General features: G+C 39.6%; 1 protein-coding gene across 1 annotated transcript; it reads left to right on the forward strand.

The window, feature by feature from the left end:
- Positions 1-1,598: 1,598 nt before the first annotated feature.
- On the forward strand, positions 1,599-10,073 carry LOC308435775 (hyaluronidase-1-like; the record flags this gene model as incomplete). Its single annotated transcript, XM_080936519.1, has 3 exons — positions 1,599-2,504; positions 7,442-7,531; positions 9,657-10,073. The coding sequence occupies 3 exons, from the start codon at positions 1,599-1,601 to the stop codon at positions 10,071-10,073; spliced, it is 1,413 nt and encodes a 470-aa protein (XP_080792645.1).
- Between the last annotated feature and the right edge of the window lie 12,833 nt (positions 10,074-22,906).

The raw sequence follows: 22,906 nt of genomic DNA on the forward strand, positions 1-22,906 counted from the left end.
ATAGAAAGCCCTTAATTTTTCAAGCCCCCCCCCTCTGCCTCCCTCCCTCCCTCCCTCCCTCCCTTCCTCCCTCCCTCCCCCCTCTCTCTTTCTCTGTCTTTTTTTAAAAACAAACTTGTGTGCTATGCCATCAGAATTTACATATGATTTTGGTTGGTGTGTTTTCCAGCACTTTATATATTAAATAAGAAAAGATATATATACTCAGTAATGTATAACTTCTAAAAATAGACAAAATTTAACCAGATTCCAAAAAAAAAATCTGCAACATGTTTATGTGTTTAATTTCTGGCTGTGGTGAAATATCTTGACCAGAATCGACATAGGAAACAAAGGATTTATTCACCTGACAACTCTAGGCCATAGTCTGTCATTTCTAGGAAGTCACATCAAGAATGAGTCACGTCACATCCACAGTCAAGCACAGAGAGAAACAAATGTCTGCTTTTTAAAAAAATGCTCAGCGAATTTCCTTTACTGTTGGCGAGGTCAGAGCCTAACCCATGACATGGTGCAGCCTACAATGGTTTGACTCCTCCTACACCAATAAACAATCAAGAAATATCTTCACAGATATATCCACTGGCTATTTTCCATGTAGATATTTTCCCAGTACAGACTCTCTCTTACCAGGTGATTCTAGACTGTGTCTCGTTAACAGCCCGAACTAACCAGCGTACCTTATTTTTAAATATGTGCAGTACTAACAAAGTAGTTGTTAGACAACTTCAGCCATATTGCTTTCAGGATACCACCTGATTGGCTGGAATGCATCACAACTTCGTCACCATGCTCTGGCCAGATTCTTTGGCAGTTTTTGCTCTTAACTGACTATTTGTGACTAGAAGGCTGAGTTTTACTTTCATAGAAGAACAGTGGTCTTAAGGAAACAGTTTTTAAATGCTTATTTACATGTCTAAGAAAAGGCGTTAGCCAAATCTACGATCAACAACAGATTATTGGCGGCACCTCTAGTTTCTGTATCATCTTATGCTATTCCTCTGGGAGCTCTTCTGTGTTTGGAAACAATCACATAAACCCTTGAGGTCAGTACACTTCAAATTCCATACAGGGTACTAGTTTTTGTTAATACAGGTCATTATTTTCTTTCTTTTTTTTCTTTTGTTCTACATAATATTTGCCTAAGTATCAATATTTGTTAATTTCAAAGAGGCCACGGTTTTAGAATTTCTTTAATAGAAAAATGTAGCAGTTTATTGAGATGCCGTTTTCTAGTTGGCCTCATACCAAAGGCTTGCTGGTGTATGATGGGTTGGGCCATGTACTCAGAATTATAGGAAACTAAATTCAGAACAAATAGCAGGTTTGCACAGATGAACGCAGCGTTTACATGGCGCAGGATTTGTATGAAACTTCTGGTCCGGGTTCATTAAGTCTCCTTCAATTTCAAGGCAGGAACAAAAGTCTCTCTTTTCTTCTCTTGTTCAGATGACTCCACGAATAAGTGTGTTAGTAAAGCCTGTAAATCTTTGGGAATATTTAATTTACACTATAAAATTAGCCAGGCATTTGAGTCCTACATATGAATGTTTGTTCTTGCTTTTAGTACACTTCTGTCATGCTGAAAACGACGCTCCATGTGTAGCCGGTGGGTGCTGACACTCTTTGTTCTGGTCGCCCAGGCAGCTCTCAAGCCAGCAATGCCTCCCGTGATCAAGGACCAACCTTTCAACGTTTTCTGGGCTGCCCCTACCTTGTTTTGTAAAAATAACTTCGATATCAATATGAATCTTCAAGTCTTCAACATCATCCCAAATCCTTTTGAAACCCAGAGAGGATCCACAATTGCCTTATTTTATCCAAAGGAACTAGGGTATTATCCTTATTTCTCCGAAGACGGAACACCCTTCTATGGTGGAATACCTCAGAACGCAAACCTCTCTGAGCACCTCAGGAAAAGTGCCAGCGACATTGCCGATGCTGTCACTTTGTGGCGATCGGAAGGACTTGCTGTTATTGACTGGGAAGGCTGGAGACCCCAGTGGGATAGGAATTGGGGCAGCAGAATTATATATAAAAACCAGTCGCTCGCCTTCACTCGCCACCATCATCCCGACTGGGCAGAAACCAAAGTGAGAGCAGCTGCCCAGCAGGAATTTGAAAACGCCGGAAGAAGTTTTATGAACGTCACTCTCACGCTGGCTTTAGAAATGAGGCCAAAGCATCTATGGGGCTTCTATCTCTATCCAGATTGCTACAATTACGGTTACCGGATAAATCCAGAGTCCTACACAGGTAGTTGCCCGGATGATGAGATTCTCCGCAATGACCAACTCATATGGTTGTGGGAAAAAAGTGCAGCACTGTATCCTTCCATATACTTGAGTAAAATATTAAAATCAAACATAAACGCACTGAAATTTGTTCATTTTCGAGTGAGAGAAGCTCTGAGAGTCGCCGACATGGCTAGGGAGGACTATGCTTTGCCAGTTTTTATTTTTTCCAAACCATTTTATTTGCAGAGTTTTGAAGCTCTGTCAGAGGTAAGAAAAAAAAAGTCACATAAAAATAATATAAGGCTAATGGAATATAGGTAAAGTTTAGAAAGAAATCTTTGGGTGATATTTATTTCTCAATAAATGTTATTCTAATACTAAAGGAGTGTATTTATTCAAATGTTAATTTAATTTTGAAATTCCAAGCGACTGATTAGATACACTATCTAGAATTTTAGAAGATTAAAAAAAAAACTAATTTAGATAGCTAGTGTTACAACAGAGAAACCCTGTATCGAAAACAAACAAACTCATTTAGAACTCACAAGAGTTTATCATAAAGGTTCTGGTGGTTTTCCAGATTGGAAGTATATAAAAATTCGGATTTGGAATTAAGGTATTAACCAATCGAACTTTTAAAACCAATTGGGTAACTTTGATGCTTGTTCATCATCTAAAACTTTTTTAGCTTTCCTCTGTAAAACCCTCTTTTGGGGATTCCTGCCATTTCTTTCTTTCTTTTTTTAATTGGATATATTTTATTTACATTTCAAATGTTGCCCCCTTTCCTGGTTTCCCCTCTATAAACCTCCTATCCCATTTCTCTCCCCCTGTTTCTATGAGGGTGCTCCCTACCCACCAACCCACTCACCCACCTTCTCTGGTCTCCCCGCCTTGACACTTCCCTACATTGGGACATCGAGCTTTGGCAGGGCCAAGGGCTTCTCCTTCCACTGATGTCCAACAAGGCCATCCTCTGCTACATGTGCAGCTGGAGCCATGGGTCCGTCCATGTGTACTCTTTGGATAGTGGTTTAGTCCCTGGGAGCTCTGGTTGGTTGGTGTTGTTCTTATGGGGTTGCAGACCCCTTCAGCTCCTTCAATTCTTTCTCTAACTCCTCCATTGGGGACCCCTATTCTCAGGTCAATGGTTGGCTTCAAGCATCTTACTCTATTTGTCATGCTCTGGCAGAGCCTCTCAGGAGACCAGTATATCAGGCTCCTGTCAGCAAGCACTTCTTGGCATCAGCAATAGTGTCTGGGTTTGGTTGCTGTATATGGGCTGGATCTCCAGGTGGGGCAGTCTCTGGATGGCCTTTGTTTCAGTTTCTGTTCCAAATTTTGTCTTCGTATTTCCTCCTATGAATATTTTTGTTTCCCCTTCTAAGAAGGACTGAGGAGGCATCTGCACTTTGGTCTTCCTTCTTTCTGAGCTTCATGTGGTCTGTGAATTGTAATCTTGGGTAATCTTAACTGTTGGGCTAATATCCACTTATCAGTGAATGCATACCATGTGTGTTTTCTTGTGATTGTGTTACCTCACTCAGGATAATATTTTCTAGTTCCATCCATTTGCCTAAGAATTTCATGAAGTCGTTGTTTTTAATGGCTGAGTAGTGCTCCATTGTGTAAATGTACCACATTTTCTGTACCCATTCATCTGTTGAAGGACATCTGGGTTCTTTCTAGTTTCTGGCTATTGTAAATAAGGCTGCTGTGAACATGGTGGAGCATGTGCCCTAACTGAACTTTTAATTATACAGTATTATATTTGCTGAAAAGGTGGTTTGGATTCTACTGAATGTTTCTTAGGAGTCCACAATATGGGCTAATAGCCAGTGCCAGTATATTGAGTAGTTTATATAGATAGATATTTTGTTAGTTGGTTGCAGTTGTCATCTTGACACAATTTAGAATCTCCTGGGAAGAGATTTCCCAATGAGGAATTGTGTAGATTGGGTTACCCTGTGGTCATGTCTGTGGGAGAATCTGCTAGTTGATGTGGAAAGTTACTAAGATGGGATGTAACATTTCCTGGATTCGGATCCCAGCCTGAACAAAACAGAAGGCGATCTGACCAATAGGAAGTAGGCAGGCATCCAACCTTTGTCTGCTCATGACTGACTGTGACTAGCTGCTTGTAGCTTTAGCTGCCCGGACTTCTTGTAAATGCAGGGCTGTAACATTGTGAATGACAATAACCACACTCTTTCATAAGCTGTTTTGTCAGAGTATCTTATCACAGCAATGGGAAATGAAGCCAAGAAATCGATATCTTCAGCTTTAGCACTGAGTAGGAAGCTTAGAAATCTTTGGTGAACTTGCTTTGGAATTAAACGAATTTGCAGATTCTCGAAGTGCTCAAGCCTCAGCTAAATTGTCACTTGGGGTTTTGCTGTATGGATCCATTAGGCAGGTAGATGCATGAAAAAATTACTAACCCTATCTGAGTACCAACAGCTTCATTATTACAATGGCTAACACAAAGGTAAAACTCTTAGAGCTTGCTTCCTTAGACTACTATGTTATAGTAAGGGCACTTAATGCTGAAGTGGGTCATAAGTGAAAAAGCATTACTATTATTCTACTAAATCAACTAAAAGAAAATGAGCTGCCTTTTTTGCAGTGAATGGAGATTAATACAGAGACCCACGCCTGTCCCAGATATGGAGAGTAATAAGAAACCGTGAGATGTTTGGCTTAAGTGGGTTATATATTACTCCCAGTCCTCCTAAGGCATGGGGACCACTGCAGAGGAGGGGGTAGGGAAACGGTGTGAGAGCCATCTTATGGGGTTGCAAGAGTTGTGACAACATACACAGGGCTGACAGAAGCCAAACAGAACTCTAGAGAGGAGATGGGACAAAGTTTCAGCCCCAGATGAGAGCTGAGTAACAGAGCTCCGGGAGAGCGAGGGTTGTTTTCCTTAAGAGTATATAGCACCTGAGTGGTTAACTAGGTTCCAGCTGATTGTCACACATCTCAGAGTATTTGGGCAGCACAAATTGTACTTGATGGGTTAAAAAAGAAAAGGAGCACACATTGTTGAACAGGGGAGGGAGGATGGGTGAATCTGACAGCAGTTGCGGTAGGAGAATGGTTAAAACACATTGCATAAAATAGTATGGGCATTGCAAAGAACTAGCTTTAGAGGTTAGAGTTATTGATTCGAAATTATTTAATGACTATGAAGGATTGATAATACTGTTATGAGTACTAACAGTAAAACTAATAATCCAAGAAGCTGGAGGGTTCACCTTAATAGTAAATGGTGAATTAAGAATGTTTTAATGTGTCTATGTTTTCACTGTAACTAGTTTTTTCTAGGCTGTGTTTTCCCTCCTTGTGTTGGAGTTTTCCATCTATTATCCTTTGTAGGGCTGGATTTGTGGAAAGATACTGTGTAAATCTGGTTTTGTCATGGAATGTCTAGGTTTCTCCATCTATGTTAATTGAGGGTTTTGCTGGATATAGTAACCTTGGCTGGCATTTGTGTTCTCTTAGGTTCTGTATGACATCTGCCCAGGATCTTTTAGCTTTTATAGTTTCTGTTGAGAAGTTTGGTGAGATTCGGATAGGTCTGCCTCTATATGTTACTTAACCTTTTTCCCTTACTGCTTTTAATATTCTTTCTTTATTTTGTGCATTTGGTGTTTTGACTATTATGTGATAGGAGAAATTTCTTTTCTGGTCCAGTCTATTTTGAGTGCTTTAAGGCTTCATGTATGTTTACAGGCATCTTTTCCTTTAGGTTAGGGAGGTTTTCTTGTGTAATTTTGTTGAAGATATTTACTGGCCCTTCAAGTTGGGAATCTTCACTCTCTTCTATACCTACTATCCTATTACCCTTAGGTTTGATCTTCTCATTGTGTCCTGGATTTCCTGGATGGTTTGGATTAGGAGCTTGTTGTGTTTTGCATTTTTTGACTGTTTTCTATGTATGTCAATGTTTTCTATGGTATCATCTGCCCCTAAGATCCTCTCTTCCATCTCTTGTAATCTGTTGGTGATGCTTGTGTCTATGACTCTTAATCTCTGTCCTAGGTTTTCTATTTCTAGGGTTATCTCTCTTTGTGATTTCTTTATTGTTTTTATTTCCACTTTTAGATTCTGGATGCTTTTGTTTAATTCCTTTACCTTTTTGGTTGTTTCCTTTTAGGGCTTCTACCTGTTTACCTGTGTTGTCCTATATTTCTTTAAGGGAATCATTTATGACTTTCTTAAAGTCCTCTAACATCATCATGAGTTATGATTTAAATCTGAATCTTGCTTTTCCTATGTGTTGTGGTATCCAGGACTTGCTGTGGTGGGGGAACTGGGTTCTGATAATGCCAAGTGGCCTTGGATTCTATTTCTTAGGTTCTTGGGCTTTCCTCTCGACATGACATGTGCTTATCTCTGGTGCTTAGCTGCTGAAGCCTGTGTGTCAGCACTCCTGGGAGACCAGCTTTCTCCCCATGTGGTCTGGGTACAGCTTGCTGTGGCACAGGGTCAGCTCTCGGTCAGACAGAAACTGGAAGGATCCTGTCCCAAACTGCCTCTCAATTCCTGTATCCAGAATGTTCTGGGCGGGTCCCTCAGAGCAGCTGTGGTGGTCTTCCCTGTGCTCTCAGGTGTGTCAGCACTTCTGGGGATGGAGCTCTCTCCCAGCGGGGTCTAGGTACAGAGAGCTGTGGCACTGGGCTCCATTTCTTGTACCCTATAACCAGGACAGGTATGTGTTCATCACTAGGGTCTCCTCAAGTAGTAGGGCAACTAAGAGGGAAGGTAAGAGTTGATTTTACAAGGCCTCTGGGGTTTCCTGACTGACAACAAACATCATGAGGTATTCCACACCTGGCACTGATTTTAGTTTGTTTGTTTTTTTGTTGCAGTGGGTTCTGTTCACATACAAGGATTCATATATCTCTACTTCTCTCCCAAATATGGATATTGGTTAATCGTATTGTCTTTACACATTCATATGTCTATCTTAAACCATATTTTACAGAACTCCAGACCAAGGATTAGAATCTCATTATTTTTATAGCCTCATTACTTACGGCAGTTCCTGGAATACTGGAGCATTATCAGATAATCTAAAATGCCCAAATCACTCTTTCCAGTTTTTCTATAGCTGTTTTCTTTACAAAAACAATCTTAATGAATAAGCTATGCTTGACGTGACTTGACAAAGATTCATCCTGGTCCTCTCTTTTTTCCAGGAGGATTTAGTGCACACCATCGGTGAAAGCGCTGCATTGGGAGCAGCAGGAATAATATTGTGGGGAGGATATGAATATTCTGATACAAAGGTCAGTAGTGATTCCCCTGTTAGTCCTACGTTCCAGTCAGTGGTTCTTAGTCTCTCTAATGCCATGACCCTTTGACCCTCAACCACAAATTCTGTCTCATTGCTACTTCATAACTATGATTTTGCTACTGTTATGAATTGGCATTTTTAGAGATGGAAGTTTACCAAAGGCACCATGACTCACAGGTTGAGAAGTGCTGTCCTATCTAGTGATTTAAAAGATCTAAAAAAATTTAAAAACATTTGAAAATGCCTTCTTGAGTCAGTTGGCTGTCAGTTATTTGTCACAATGTTCAAAGACTGTAGGGACAAACGCTGATCACCCAGTTCTCCACCACACCGTGGCTAGCAGAAGGGTGGACAAGCTCAGTCTTCAACGGGGCAGCCTAAAGCAAGAAGCTGCTTGTTATATTTTAAGGGTATAATTCTGGGTATGTTAAGTAACTGCTCTCAGTCTTACTTTCTTCACATAAAAGTTGTGCTAGAACTAAACCCACAGTGCAAGAATTTTAGTCAGATAAATTTATATACCTGACACAAGCTGTTATAAAAATTGAATACAATCTTATTATTATGAAGGATAGATTCCTTACAATTATTTTTCTTATTTTGATGGCAGCTTATAATAAAAGTGTACGTGGAAGGAAAATTGTATTTAGATGATGGTTGATTGATTATTTTAAAAATTTTGTAGCTAGAATATTTAATCTAGAATTTATTTTACAACAAATTTGGAAGGTCATAATGCAGCATTGTTAATTCCTGATATCATGTTATACAGCAGGTTTCTAACATTTGTTTGTTTAGCCTGTATGTGTCTTTCAGTGTATTGGTTGGATGATCGATAACTCAAGTATAAGTGGAACTCATACTGTGGTACTTTCTGTTCCTTCTCTAATTACTCAGCATTAACGCTTTTGTCCCAAATGGCAGAACATTCTTTTATTTTTGAAGACTGAATTATATTCCATTATATATATATATATATATATATATATATATATATATATATATATGTATATATATATATCATATACATATCACATGACCATTATTCACTCATCTCTTGATGGACACTTGCATTAGTTACCGTTCTTGATTATACAGAATAGCCCTGCATTGAATATGGAAGCGTGAATACTACTTCTAGATCACAATTTAACCTTTTTTGTATATATGCCCATACTGTGCACATGAGCACATATGTATGTGCATGTATATGCATGCATGAACTTTCCTGAGAATTAAAAACATTCATTTATGTATGTGCTATTTCTTTGTACAGGTGAGTTAGCCAGCTTTTTTTTTTTTCTTGAGACAAAAATCTTACTATATAACTAGCCTAGAACACTCTATATAAACTAGTCTGGCACTGAACTCAAAGAAATCCACCTGCCTCTGCTTTCCAAATGAGAGTTGAGATTAAAGATGTGTGCCACCATGCCCCTTTATGTTTACTTATCCATATTTTCTATGTTAGGTATGAACCTGAGGTCTCACACATGCTTGGCAAGGGCTGTACCAGTGAGCTATATCCCTGGCTTTCATTTTATCTCAAGTTTTTAGATGGGATCTTATTAAGTTGTCTGGAAGGGCCTTGAACTCAGCTCTGTAAGTCACTCAAGCCCCAGACTTGTGATTCTCTTGCTCCAGGCTCCCAAAAAGCAGAGGTTATAGGCCTATGCCATCAAACCTGGCTATGCCAGTGTTTGTTTTTGTTTTGTTTCTTTCAGTTACTGAGCATGTTATTTTGAGCCACTTCTGGATGTGTAGCTGGTTACTGTGGGGACAGGGATTTTGCACATCTTGTCCATGACTTTGTAGAATCCCTTCTCATTCTGCTGACAGTTTTGCCTTTTCTTCCTTTGCAGAAGTGTTTAGTCTGGCATAGTCCCACTTGTTCCTTTATCCGTCACAATGCAAAGAAGCTGTCACAGCTGATAGGAAGCAGGAAGAAAAGCACACTCACTGTTTAGGCAAAATTTTCCCAACACTATTTGTTAACAAGTTGGTCTTTTCCATGTTGTTGTATACTCTTGTCAAAGTTCACTTGATTGTATACATGTGAGTTAATTTCTCTGGACTCTGTTCTATAAGAGTCTCTCTCTGATTTTTTTTTTCTACAGAACTCTTGCTTATCTGTGCAGCAAACTGTTCATGGGCTGTTGGGCCCCTATGCTCTCAATGTGACGTCCGCAGCTAAGCTCTGCAGTCAAAGTCTATGTAACAGTCATGGAAGATGTATTCGGAAGATGCCCAATTCCTCCTTTTATCTCCATTTGTCTGAAGACAGGCACAAGAGTAATGTCACAAACCGAAGTTTCTGTTCTGCTGTTTCTCTGAAAAGCAAACTGAAGACAACAATGAACCTGAGGAATGGATTTGTGTGTCATTGTTACTATGGTTGGCACGGCAAGTCCTGCAGATCTCGCTTCCCAGATCTCCAAAAGAACAAGGCTCCTGCAACTGGGTTCACCCCAGCAGTTTCTGTTGGCATGTCTTTATCTGTGATTCTGATGGAGAGTCTTCTCCTTAAAACGTGATTCTTTCCCTAAAATGCTGAAGAGAAGGAGGCATTATCTCTCTTTGATTTCAAGCCTTTTCTAAAGAACTTTTAGTTTTAAGTTTCATACATATTGTTTGCTGGGTAATAGGAATAGACCTATCCCCATGGAGCTTAGAAGTTAGGAATAAATAAGCAGGAAATTGATGGTATGATGGTCATAGTAGTTTATAAATAAAGAGAAAACAAGCTCAAGGCATTGGGAAGTATTAGAAAGTCCTGGGAATCTTAGAAAAGATTGTCACATAAGGCCTTTCTAGTGAGAAAGCCAGGTATCATGAGTTAGGTCAACACTATCAAGGAACCAGATACTATTAGAGTTTTGTCCTGTAATCTGAGCACCTGAAAGGCAGAGAGAGATTACAAGTTCAAGACCATATTGCCTGACAAAGTGAGCTCAAGTTAGTCAAGACAGCACAGTGAGAGTTTGTCTCAAAAAAAAAAAAAAAAAAAAAAAAAAAAAAAAAAAAAAAAGAAAGAAAAGAAAAAAAAAGAAAAGAAAATAGAAACAAAACAGGAAAGATCCAAAGAAATGTATCTGGGAAGAGTGTCCTTGAAATAAAAGAAAGCAAAGCCATAGGAAACAACTCTGCATTCCAGGGATCGTAAACTTTTAAATAACAATCAACACAACAGACACAAATAAACAACAACAACAACGACACACTAGGACCCATGGAGTCGAAAGTTAGTTTTTAAAAGCTTTCATCAAGAATTAACTTTATCCAGAGGACATTTGTCTCATCAATACCAGAGGATAAACTTTACTTTCTATACAATAGAATTTATGTCGGAAATTTTGTTTTGTTCGATCCTTTTGGGTTTATTGAAACATACTCTACCCAGTCTGTCAGTTTGCCACTGGATGGTAATTCATTTGAAAATGTTGTTATGGTGACCTGACTTAACCTAGCTGTAATCCAAATAATTTCATTTCACAAAGACTCAACATTTTTACAAAGACTCAGTAGAGTGGGATGTCCTAATATTTGTTTTCTAAAGCTAGGGCAGGTATTTTCCTGTCTGGTATGGGCCGAATTTTGCCCTATTAGGTAGATACTGTCCTGGAACACACATAGAACTTTCTATAAAACGTCACATTCAGATTCTCGCACTAACACGAATTGGTTCATTAATTAGCAATTCTGCCTTGTATTCTGGAGAACAGTACAAAGAAGCAGCAGGGAAGCCAGATCGACAGGCAGGTACCCCTTCTCCTGCTTAGTTTCCTGTAGCACAACCTTTATTTCCAGGGACCAAAGCCTTCCGCACAAGCATGCAATGTTTTTCATAAGTATTCAGTTGCCTACTCTGACATACAAGAAGCAATGACTCCTCCTAGTCTTCCAGTGATGGAAAAGTATTTAACAACTATTATATCAGGGCTCGGACACCGAACTCCATCTGGTAAAGCAGGAAAGGCAAATGTGAAGTAACAGTACCATTTTGAAGATGAAGTAACGGAAACAGGTAAAGGATAATAAAGGCATGTTCAGTTTTGTCCATCCACCAATGGGTACATTAGAGGTAGAATCCACTGTTTACAATGTCCCCAAGGACTAGAGAGATGGCTCCAAATATAAAGAGCCCTGACTGCTCTTCCAGAGTTCCTGAGTTCAACTCCCAGGAACCACATAGTGAGTCACAACCATCTTTAAGGGGATCAGATGTTCTTTCCTTGTGTGTCTGAAGACAGCTACTGTGTCCTCACACACATAAAATTAATAAAATTCCCCTGAAATAATTAGGGAATATGAAAGGACTAGTATATTAGGAGAAAAAGGAAAACAATTAGAAGAAGAAATACTAGTAACCCTTTATAGTCACTTACAGTTTTCTAAACAGGAACACTATTAGATTTCATTTCACAAGTATTATAAAATGAAAACAATACCACATCTTGTTTTCTTAATCATTTACTTTATGTGTATGACTTGCTTTGCTTATACTTATGTATTCTACATCATGTGTGTGGTGTGCCTGCAGAGGCCGAAATAGGGTTCTGGACATTAGTGAGGTGTCATGAGGGTGCTGAGATCTCTACCTAGGTCCTCTTGAAGAGCAGTACATGCTCTTCAGTGTAGAGCCATCTCACGAGCCCCAACGGTCACATTTCTAACAGCAGAGTTTTAAAACTGTCGTTTGTAAGATTGACATCAAATGCAGACTATGGGGAACTCTTCAGGCCTCGTTGTCTCTTCCTTTAGTGTACATTTGCACCCCAGACTTTGTGCTTCATCAGACACCTCCTGAAAAGGAGAAGCAATTGTGCTTGACTCAAAGACAAATACACAAAAGCGTCTTTCATTTCTACTCTAGATATATTTCCAAAGGCAATGGACAAGGAATCTGACAAAGTACCACAAGTGACTTCAGTAAAGGGGACATCTTAGAAGATGATAAAGGTGATGCTAGAAATTTGTGGAAGGGGCAACCAATTACATCACCCCACTTATTTATTTATTTATTCACTCCACCCTCTTCCCCCCTCCCCTGAGTGATCTGAGCAGCAGGAATTTATTGTTGCGATGGAACTCTCTACCTCTCATTCATTGTTGAACAGACAGTCTTTGTTTAGACACAAACCTTTCCATTAGCTGCTTATATTTCTCCCTCGATGTTCCACAATGCTCATTCTTTCCAGTCGGAAGGAATCGCATCTTCATCTCACAAACAGGATGTTTTAATTACACCCTTTGCCTCTCTGCAAATTTGTGGCGTCTTTATTTTTATATGAATGACTTTCTTTACCATGTCAGTTGAAGTTCTCTTCAAATACAGACTACTGTCTTCAGTTCAGGAGGGCTTTATTATTTTAAAGTTAATTCTGTCCTCTCCTTTCCTCTGTTCATTTGTGAAATTTCTATTGGCTTGAGTCCTGTATCGAGGCTTCTGTATTACTCTTGTGTTGTTTCTATCTCTAGTATTCTAAGCTTTTATGAAATTCTTGCTTTGTATTGTGGTTTTATTTTTCCACCTTTTTTTCTTTCTATAGCACCCAGTTTAACTCTCTGATTTTAAACATCTCCTTCAGGGAGGGGGTGGGATACATATCATTCTTCCTTTCTCATTGTAGTCTAATATTGGTAGCAAATTTAGCATCACATTAAATCTTTGTAAAAATATCAGTTTTTGTTACTGCCTGATTGTTTTCTGACACAGAATTATAGGGTCTTCTAATACTGTGCATGCTGGCCTTGAACTCAGTACCCTTCTTCTGTGGACTTGATATTTGTGGTGATTTGAATATGCTTGGCCCAGGGAGTAGCACTATTAGGAAGTGTGTAATTGTGGACATGGGCTTTAAGACCCTCATCCTTGCTGCTTGGATTTGGAACTTGCCTTGTCCCAGGGTTGCCTTGAACTCAGAATTCTGCTTGCATCAGTCTCTTGGGATTAAAGGTGTGTACTACCTTGCCTGGGCCTAAGATTTTCATGGCCACTATGCCTCAAGATTTCCATGTCAAGATCTGGACCAGAAGCCTCAAGATCTGGATCACAGGTGTGCCCTCCATTTATGGTTGTAGTTCATTTCAAACAGTCAAACAGACAGGCAGGAATACCTGTCACTATACTTTATTCTTTCTATGTTGTCCCTGTTATGCATTTTATCTCCCCTTCCCCATTATCTAGTACCAATTTTCACTCTCTTAATTTCTTTTCCTTCACGCTGTTGGTTAGTATTATGTGTCTGGAAGTCCTTGGTCATCATATCCGTGAAGGACTTGAGTTGTTAAAAAAAAAAATCTATCACAGAAATTTAACTTCCATGCTTGAGTTATTTACTCAACAGAGTTCTGTACTGCACAGGAGATGATCTCTGTGATAAAGTCTGGGGCGGGTAGAGAAGCAACATTCCGTCTGGCGCACACAAGGGGAAAGCAAGCAGGTTGGGAGGGACTCCCATAATTACCAAAGGAAGGAGGGAATTATCCTGGGAGGAGACTGTAATTCCCAGAGAGCTGGACAGGCAGTCTCTCCTGCTTTCTGAGCTCACCGGGGAGACCACCTTTCTGCATTTAAACCATGGTTCTGCATTTGGTCCAGATCACAAGTGCAGCCCGATAGAGGAAGTACCGTTTGAATGTTCTAAGGTCAGCTGTCAGGCCTGTTGACATTGTACATATTTGGGGAATGGCAAAGAAGTATGGCTGTTCTGAGATCTTGGAATAAACAATATTCCAAGAGATAGCTCTGATAATTGCCTTCTATCCACTCCATGATATATATATATATATATATATATATATATATATATATATATATATATATATATATATATATATACATATAGATATACATATATATACATATATATATATATTTTTTTTTTCTTTTCTATCATCAATGTCTCTTTTAAGGAAAGAATAGATGAGAACTTCCTAATGCTGTTTTTTTTTTTTTTTATAGAGCTTGTTTATTTTTATTTTATTTTTCACATTTTCTCATTCAATTGCATCTGTTTTCAGGGTTTGAGTCATATCAACCCTTCTTGTATTCAGCTTTTTATTTATTTTGTCTAATTATATAAATTATATATTATATTATATATAATTATATAAATGGTATATTATATAAATACACGCTCAACTCATCACCTTGAGCCGCTAGTTCTGGTTGATTCATACATTTTCTCAGGGTGATATAGAATGCCCCACTGAGGGGGTCATTTATTCTGTTGTTGAGCCTGGCACACGAGGGTCTGTTTGTTAAAGCAACACAGGGCTCACAAAACCTTTGACCCCCTTCTCCTCTTCATCCTGGAAATCTTACCCACACAGTCCCCTTGACTGCTTCACACTGGAATCCCAATCAGTTGTTTTTTCTCCCTGTGCAGGTCAGCAAATTTAAATTGGGTATTTTAAGAAAGCAATGCTCATTTATACTAAGATAGTTCGCAGGGAGCCTGACTTTGATTATAAAGAGATTTAATGCAAGCCTCCTGTTTAGCTTGGAGGACTGAGTCAGCGCTGTAATGACAGGCTTCCGGGAGCAGTGGGGCATCCTTGCTGCCCAGCCACCGCTCGGGAGCAGGTGAATAAAGGACCAGCAGGCAAACCAAAGCAAAGGTAAACTATACTTTATGTCCTGTCTGAAAAAATTTTTTAAAGATTGTTTTTCAAAATGTCTTCTTACAACAGCTAGAAGAAAACTTTTCCTCTTTCTCCTTTTAGCTAACTTTATTTTTCAGCCAAAGTACCTTCTTCTTAAATATGAACTACTTTTGGGAATCCAGTATCTTAAAAAATGTATTAGTCCTTGGTATTTATAAATTAAATTTAGTAATTTTTACCATATTTATATATATATATATATATATATATATATATATATATATAAAGCATTCTTACTTTCAGGTTTAGTCAAGCTGGTTTACTTCTCCTTTGTGCTGATAGTTTCTCTAAAGAGCAAGATTTTGTGCATGTATCACAGCCTTAAGTTTTGTGGTAGTAAATGGTATTCCACAAAGCAGGCCCAGTAAACAGCTGCTACACAGGTTTATGAGAGAGCTACACACTTGAGTCACTTTGTAACTAATAGTGGTAACGAATTCCTCATGCGAATCATTTCCATTACAGCAGCAGTAGATTTATTCCATATAAAATACAACACTTTTCATAATCTTTAGTCATGTCTTGTAATCTAGTCTATGATGATTGTACCTACCACAGCGATTAACACTGGGGGACAACAGCAAACACCACAGTTCTTAGGAAGCACGTCATACCGAACGAACTCAGAAAATAGATGTTCCTATCATAAAAAATAAGTTTGAATTTTACCCAGCTACTCTGAAAGTGACTGGGTAGAGAACAACGTCTGTCTGTCTTTCTCACACCATTTTGTACTTTCTTTTGTACTTTTGTTTGTCTTTCCTTTTAGAAAGAACTATATGCGAGCATGTTTCTGTGAACCCTCTTCCTAGTTGGTAAGATATTTCCTAAGGTTCTCTCATGACACCGGATGACGACTTTGCTGGAGTGTGTCGGGTGTGTCAAGAACTGGCTACACCAGTTTGGGGCTCCTTCTGCCTTTGCAAAGATATTTCAAAGCCACTTATGGTAATGTCGGTGCCGCCCAGAACTGGTGCTTGGTACCTTTCCCCACTTCTTCCCTGTGTGAGAAGATCCTCTCAGAATGCCAGGGGGAATCATGTTTGCAAATTACTTTATTACTTTGTTTTCAAGATAGTGTTTCTCTGTGTAGCATTGAAACTCACTCTGTAGATCTGACCTTGACCCAACTCACTGAGATCATCTGCCTCCCAAGTGCTGGGGTTAAAGATGTGTACCACCCAGCACCTGGCAATTTATTTGTTACCAAGTTGCAAGGCTTGTAACTAACTGGAAAGCAATTTGTGATCTTGGGGAAATAAAAACATTGCAAAACGTTAAAACTCTTTTGTTTGAAGGGTATTTTCTTTGCATTGATGATTAACTTAGGTTTCTATAACTAATATATTAACTCAATTTCTTTACTAATGTACAAGTACCAAGCCTAGAGGTCCAGTTATCCAATGACCTTTAAAAAATGTACACAAATCAATACTTAGTTAACTGTTTGCTATTTTATCAGGAGTTTAATTCATCTGGTTGTAAGATAGCATAAACTATTTGCTACTATAACTTTGGCACATTTAATTACAACATCAGGGTTTCTCATTCATCCAGAAAGGATGCTGAAAGTCTAGGCCCAGGGCCTTAGACAAAGACAAAGTATCTATGCAACTAATCCCTTAAGACACAAACCTTAAAAAAAAAAACAAAACAAAAAAAAAAAAAAAAAAAAAAAAAAACTAAGATAACCTACCATCAAGTGAGCTGAAGGCTGACAGACATTTCAGGTAGCAGGTGGTTATAAAGTCGAAGAACACTGTAAGGTCAGGCATGCATCCATTACATATGGGAGGCCAGAACACAGCTGTAAGATGTTCACAATCTGTTCAATTTGTGAGATGTCTGTGCGGGATAAGAAAGTTGTCCCCAAGGAAACTTCACCGGGGAATGAGATACAGGATTTCAGAGAGACTAAGAGTGAGCAGGACTCCATGTATTTATGCCAGAGAACTAGAGTTTATTCTCTCTTAGGTTGCATTTCTTAAAAATCACAAAATGGATCTGCTTCACAAAGAAAGTGTGACTTCTCATACTGAAAAATGGTGAAATGTCCATTTACTAGTATTATGTGAAATTTCCTGAGGTGACTCATGGAAATTCATTATTTATTCCAAATGGAGAGAACCCCAACAGATCAAAGACAGGTTCCCACCCAAATCTAGCTTTAATCAACCAATAAGTTATTGGGGATGCTTATGAGAACATAGGTGAGGAGTTACTTTCTGGAACATAAATGACTCTTGGGCCTATCCCTAAGAAGCCCCTTCCCCCCCAAACTTCACAGAAGTGTTTCGCCATGGAGGCTCAGCTCCGGATGATGGGTGATTACTCACAAAAACCCCAAGGAGTTCCTCCTGCGACTCGCAGGCATGTTCACCAGAGCAGCTCCTCCGCAGCAGCTATTTGTGAATAACAGAGCTTTTATGGCGTGGCTTTGTACTTTTTATGAATTTTCTGTGAACTTTTGGAGCCTGGTGAGTATCAACACTCCCCTTATGAGGGAAGGTTTCCACCAGAGGAAACAGCTTTGTAACAGGAGACACTGAAATGGTCAACATTAAAGTTCAGATTAGTTTTGAAAATAGAAAGGAAGAAGTTTTTTTTTTTTTTTTAATTTGTTTTTTTATTCTATGCACATTATAGCTGTCTCCAGACACACCAGAAGAGGGCATCAGATCTCATTATAAATGGTTGTGAGCCACCATATGGTTGCTGGGATTTGAACTCAGGACCTTTGGAAGAGCAGTCAGTGCTCTTAACCACTGAACCATCTCTCTAGCCCAGGAAGAAGTTTTATAGACCCCAGATATCACAATAGTTCTAAAATTTGTCCATGAAGAAGGCATACTGGTATTCTTTAATCATGATGTGAAATAGACTTATAAAACTTTGAAGACATACTTACAATAAACTATGTGCCTTCAAGAGACACAGTAATTAAAAATTTAAAATTATGGGAAAAACCCATTGAGAAACATCTACCTACCTACCTACCTACCTACCTACCCACCCACCTACCTACCTACCTACCTACCCACCCACCTACCTACCTACCTACCTATCTAGCTACCTAACTCCCCCCTCCCCTGCCCCCGAGCAGGCAGAAACCCTGCTCATTGAGCCATGACATTTAAAATGGAAGGAATTCATAAGGAAAAAGCATGCTTCTTACAGGCTGTTGCTCCAGTAAACTGTTACTGACCCGTAAGTTTGTACTTACTACTGCAGGATTGTCGATGTAGCTTTGAGATCACAAGCTCTACTCTGCCTTGTAGTTTGATAAATATTTGTGTATTTTATAGTGTTCAATAAAACAGCACAATGAACTATGCTTTCTTTGAGAGTCTGAAAGTAAAAATCACATTTGTTGGGTCTTGGAGATACTGAGAACTCCAGGATATCTCTGTTAACCTTTATGGATTTCACTTGACATCTTAAAAAGGTATTTAAAAATTAAATTCGAATGTCATGTAAAGGAAAGAGGAGGTTATAAATGAGGATGTTAGATTTCTTCTGCAATGCATTATCATGGTGTCGGGAGTGTATGAGTTTTAAAATCTTCGCTGGGTAATTGCTCTAATCTTAATGAGCACTGTTCTTGTTGCATGAATGGAAAAATAATGGCGCTGTTGTCAAGACTAAAAAATAATTTAATACCAGCACATGGGAAACAATGACTGGAAAATTACAGGTCAAGGTCAGCTCAGTGCAAAGAAAGATCTAGTCTTCCAAACAAGAATAAGACAAATTAAATACAACCAAGAAAAAATAAGCAAAGGTAGCAATATAGTTAAGGGGTAGAGTGTTATTTTCCATGCACATGCCCAAGGCTCTGGATTTGTTTCTCATCAGAGCCAAAGAAAAAAATATAAATATTCAGGTTTTTGAAAAATGTGGTGATTGTTAAGACCACCATGAGGCTGTTATCAAAATCCTTCAAATCAAAGTCTTTCGGGCTCATCATAGGAACTTCTTTATAGCCTTCCGGATCCTTCCAGATCTAGGCTCAGTTTGTCTTACTAAAATATTGCTGAATGAATGCTAAGTTTCTCTGCCTTCACATAGAGTCCAGAGTCCCGGAGACTGTCAGGCCAAACTAGTACTCACTCGAGGGGATTCATTGCTTATGCAAGAGACAGAGTTTTTACCTCTTCAGGCACCACAGGCCAAAGGATGTCAGAAGGAATTATTCGTAGGACTTCTACTTTGGTTGGGTCACTCGAGAGAGTCTAGGAGTGGAGAGTGTAAATGCACCCAGAGAGAGTAAATGTGTGGGTAAAGAAAGGTTATGTGCAGGACTTTGGGTTTCATTCCCGAGACTGCAAACAAGCAAATAGAAAACCACAGGAGCAGAACTATCTCTGTAGTCATTCGTTCTGCTCCAACAGAAGTGCTTGGTATTTGTACATTGCAACCCTGACACCAACACCCCCTTGCTGGCTGGGACATGATTTAAAGGGACCCTTGCGCTGACTCCTTTTTATTGCTGCTTGACAATGAACTAGCCTATCCTCCCTAGCCTGTGACATTACCTCCATCTAATGTTAAGCTCCGTGGTTTCAACAGCTTTCTGAGTGTTGGTTTATTCATTTTAGGTTTTTAAACATAGTTTATCTCAACTGTTCTGGTGAGAGGGTTACAGGAGAGTGGCTTCTTCACCGACTCTAGTCTGTGTGTGGCAGACCCATGTCCACCTAAGGGACATCTACTCACCTTCTTTACTATCTGGAAGAGCAAACCAAAGAGGTAAGTTCCTGGGGTAGGGGGTGGGCACTCCTAGAAACAAATTTTACCTTTCTGCTGCCTTTGTAGTGTTCATGTTTCAGTGGGCAACATTGGAACTGTGAAGCCAAAAATCACACTAAAGTAGTGAAGAAGCCTTCTTGGGTATGCCCTTTTCTATGGGGCAAAGAGATCTGATAAGAAACCTACTTCCTTTATCTTTTGCTCAAAAGCCTCCAAAAATGTCTTTACAGATGGTTCTCCTGTGTTTCCAAGTAAACATGGCTCCTAAGCAGGGAGAAATGAATGATAGAATTCAGGGGACAAACCCAGGTCAAACTCCTCACTCACCAACACTGTCAACTCCAATTGAAGATGTGTTTAAAGAAATAGATTCTCATGAGAGGAGGATGAGGAGGCCAGGAAGGAAAGGCAGGTTGCTATGCAATGATTATGATTAAGTGTGGTATGACTAGGCAGTGATTGGGGGCTTCAACCAGATGAGATTCAGTAGGGTTGAGAAGCAGGGGCTTTGGTTGCATGGGTGGGTGAAGAGACCTCAGGAAGTTCGAAGCACAAGTCAGTTGTATATTAGTAGGTAGAGTAACATTATTTATCTTCAGGCTGTAGAGATTTATCCAGTGGATAAATATACTTAATTAAAAATGACATTTGAATGCATCAGTTTACATTAGGACTTCTTAAATTTTTGTTTCACTAAATAAGCTCCAAAGTCCCAATGCTTCTTCAGTTTTCAATGGAGCTGAATTTTCAGCTTTGATGCTGGTTTGGACCTGGATGAAACCACTTAGATGGATCCTACTCTAGCTATTGGATCGAGATCTTGGGGTTCAGTGAGTCTAGGTGGTGATGAAATCCCGACATTGTGGGTGGGGTGAGGGAAGACGGTTCACTGAGGAGAGTGCTTGTTGCAGAAGTATGAGAGCCCCAGTTTGGGTCCCCAGCACCTACATGGAATTCACCGGTAACCCCAGTACTGGGGGAATGTAGATGGGTGGAACCTAAAGGACTCATCCTTAATCCTAACGTAAGAATGCTCCCCTTCCATCCACATATTCCCACCCCACAACCCTGGCATTCCCCTACACTGGGGAAACAAGCCTCCAAAGAGGCAGGAGTTTCTCCTCCTATTAATGCCAGGCAATGCCATCCTCTGCTACATATGCAGCTGGAGCCGTGGGTCCTTCATTGTATACTGTTTGGTTAATGGTTTAGTCCCTGGGAGCTTTGGGAATCTGAATGGTTGATAATGTTGTTCTTCCTATGGGGTTACAAACCCCTTCAGCTCCTTCAGTCCTTCCTTCTAACTCCTCCATTGGGTCCCTGTGCTCAATCTGATGGTTAGCTGCAAGCATCCTCATCTATATCAGTAAGGCTCTGGAAGAGCCTCTCAGGAGACATCTATATCAGGCTTCTGTCCATAAGCACTTTTTGGCAACAGCAATAGTGGCTGGGTTTGGTGGCAGCATATGGGATGGATCCCCAGGTGGGGCAGTCTGTAGATGGCCTCAGTAAGAAGTTCTTAAATAGAGAGAGAGAGAGAGAGAGAGAGAGAGAGAGAGAGAGAGAGAGAGAGAGAGAGAGAGAGACAGAGACAGAGACAGAGAGAGAGACAGAGAGAGAGAGAGAGAGAGAGAGAGAGAGAGAGAGAGAAGAAGAAGAAGAAGAAGAAGAAGAAGAAGAAGAAGAAGAAGAAGAAGAAGAAGAAGAAGAAGAAGAAGAAGAAGAAGAAGAAGAAGAAGAAAACATTGCACATTGGCCTGAGGTCTTCTCACATTTGTGAGCAGGCAAATGCACTTGCACACACATACGCATTCACACATTGACACATATACACCTGACCCCCCCACACTTTTCTTTGTCCAGAAGTGAGTGGACATCTAATGTCTATGATTTTGATGCTTTCTGCCAACATTGTTCTCTTGGTACAGAAGTTTTCTGATTACATATGGTAGGTTTTATTTCAAACCAGAAACTGTGATAGGGGGTCTTTTGACTTTGGAGAATTTCAGTCATCGTATGCAATTATCATTTTAACCACCAGAGGTCACCAACCAAAACTCAGTATTTTTTTTTCAGGTCTAGCGTACTAAAGAGAATAAAAATTCTAAGTAACCCATGAAACTCCTAAACAATATTCATGTTGCTCCACATGTCACCAAAACATGTGATGAAGCATTCACCACAGAGGAACTGGAAAGAAACCTGTTTCCTGGGTACTTAATCAGCAAATGTCTGAACCTCATGGTGGTATACTTAAGCATCAGGTATACCAGTTCTCCAGTACGACAGAACACCATTAAGGTCTTTGCTGTAGTTCCCTCAAAGTGATTCTTTTGTGGTTGGTCCCAGAGGACGGAAAGGGAGACATGACAGCTCCCTGTCTTGTACTCACTCAACCTGAGCACACCCCCTCTGAAGCGTTCCTTGCCACTGACCTCTTTTTTCTCCTTATTCTCTCACAGTCAGAGCAGCCACCCCCTAACATATCAAGCATTTCCTCTAGCATTTGCTTGCGTGATCTCCTCTTTCATGTAATGGGACACCAATTAGAGTTCTCCATTTCTGCCTTTGTTTCCTCTTGTGCGAAATAAACGTTCAGCCACAGATTGTCACATAGTTGTTATAACAAGGCAATTAAAGCATTTTAAGTGCAATGCCTGATACTGGAAAGCTTTCAAAGTGATTATCTCATTTCACATCTGTTTTTCATTGGGAGCCTCACATCTTATTTTATTCATGTTTTGTTGTGGATATATAGGCTTTGTAGCTGTTAGACACTTTTTGAATCCTTTGGCTTAACCCTGAGTGGAAACCTGACCATGACACCTGATTTTACATCCCAATTCAATCATCAGAATGGTTATAACTTCAAAATATATTGTGCTTTGAAAATATAAATAAACAATAACAGCATCCCTCCTCTTAGAAGTAATCACTAATGGCAAACTAA

This window comes from Micromys minutus, assembly GCF_963924665.1.
Source record: "Micromys minutus genome assembly, chromosome: 23".
In the NCBI taxonomy this organism is placed as follows: Eukaryota; Metazoa; Chordata; class Mammalia; order Rodentia; family Muridae; genus Micromys; species Micromys minutus.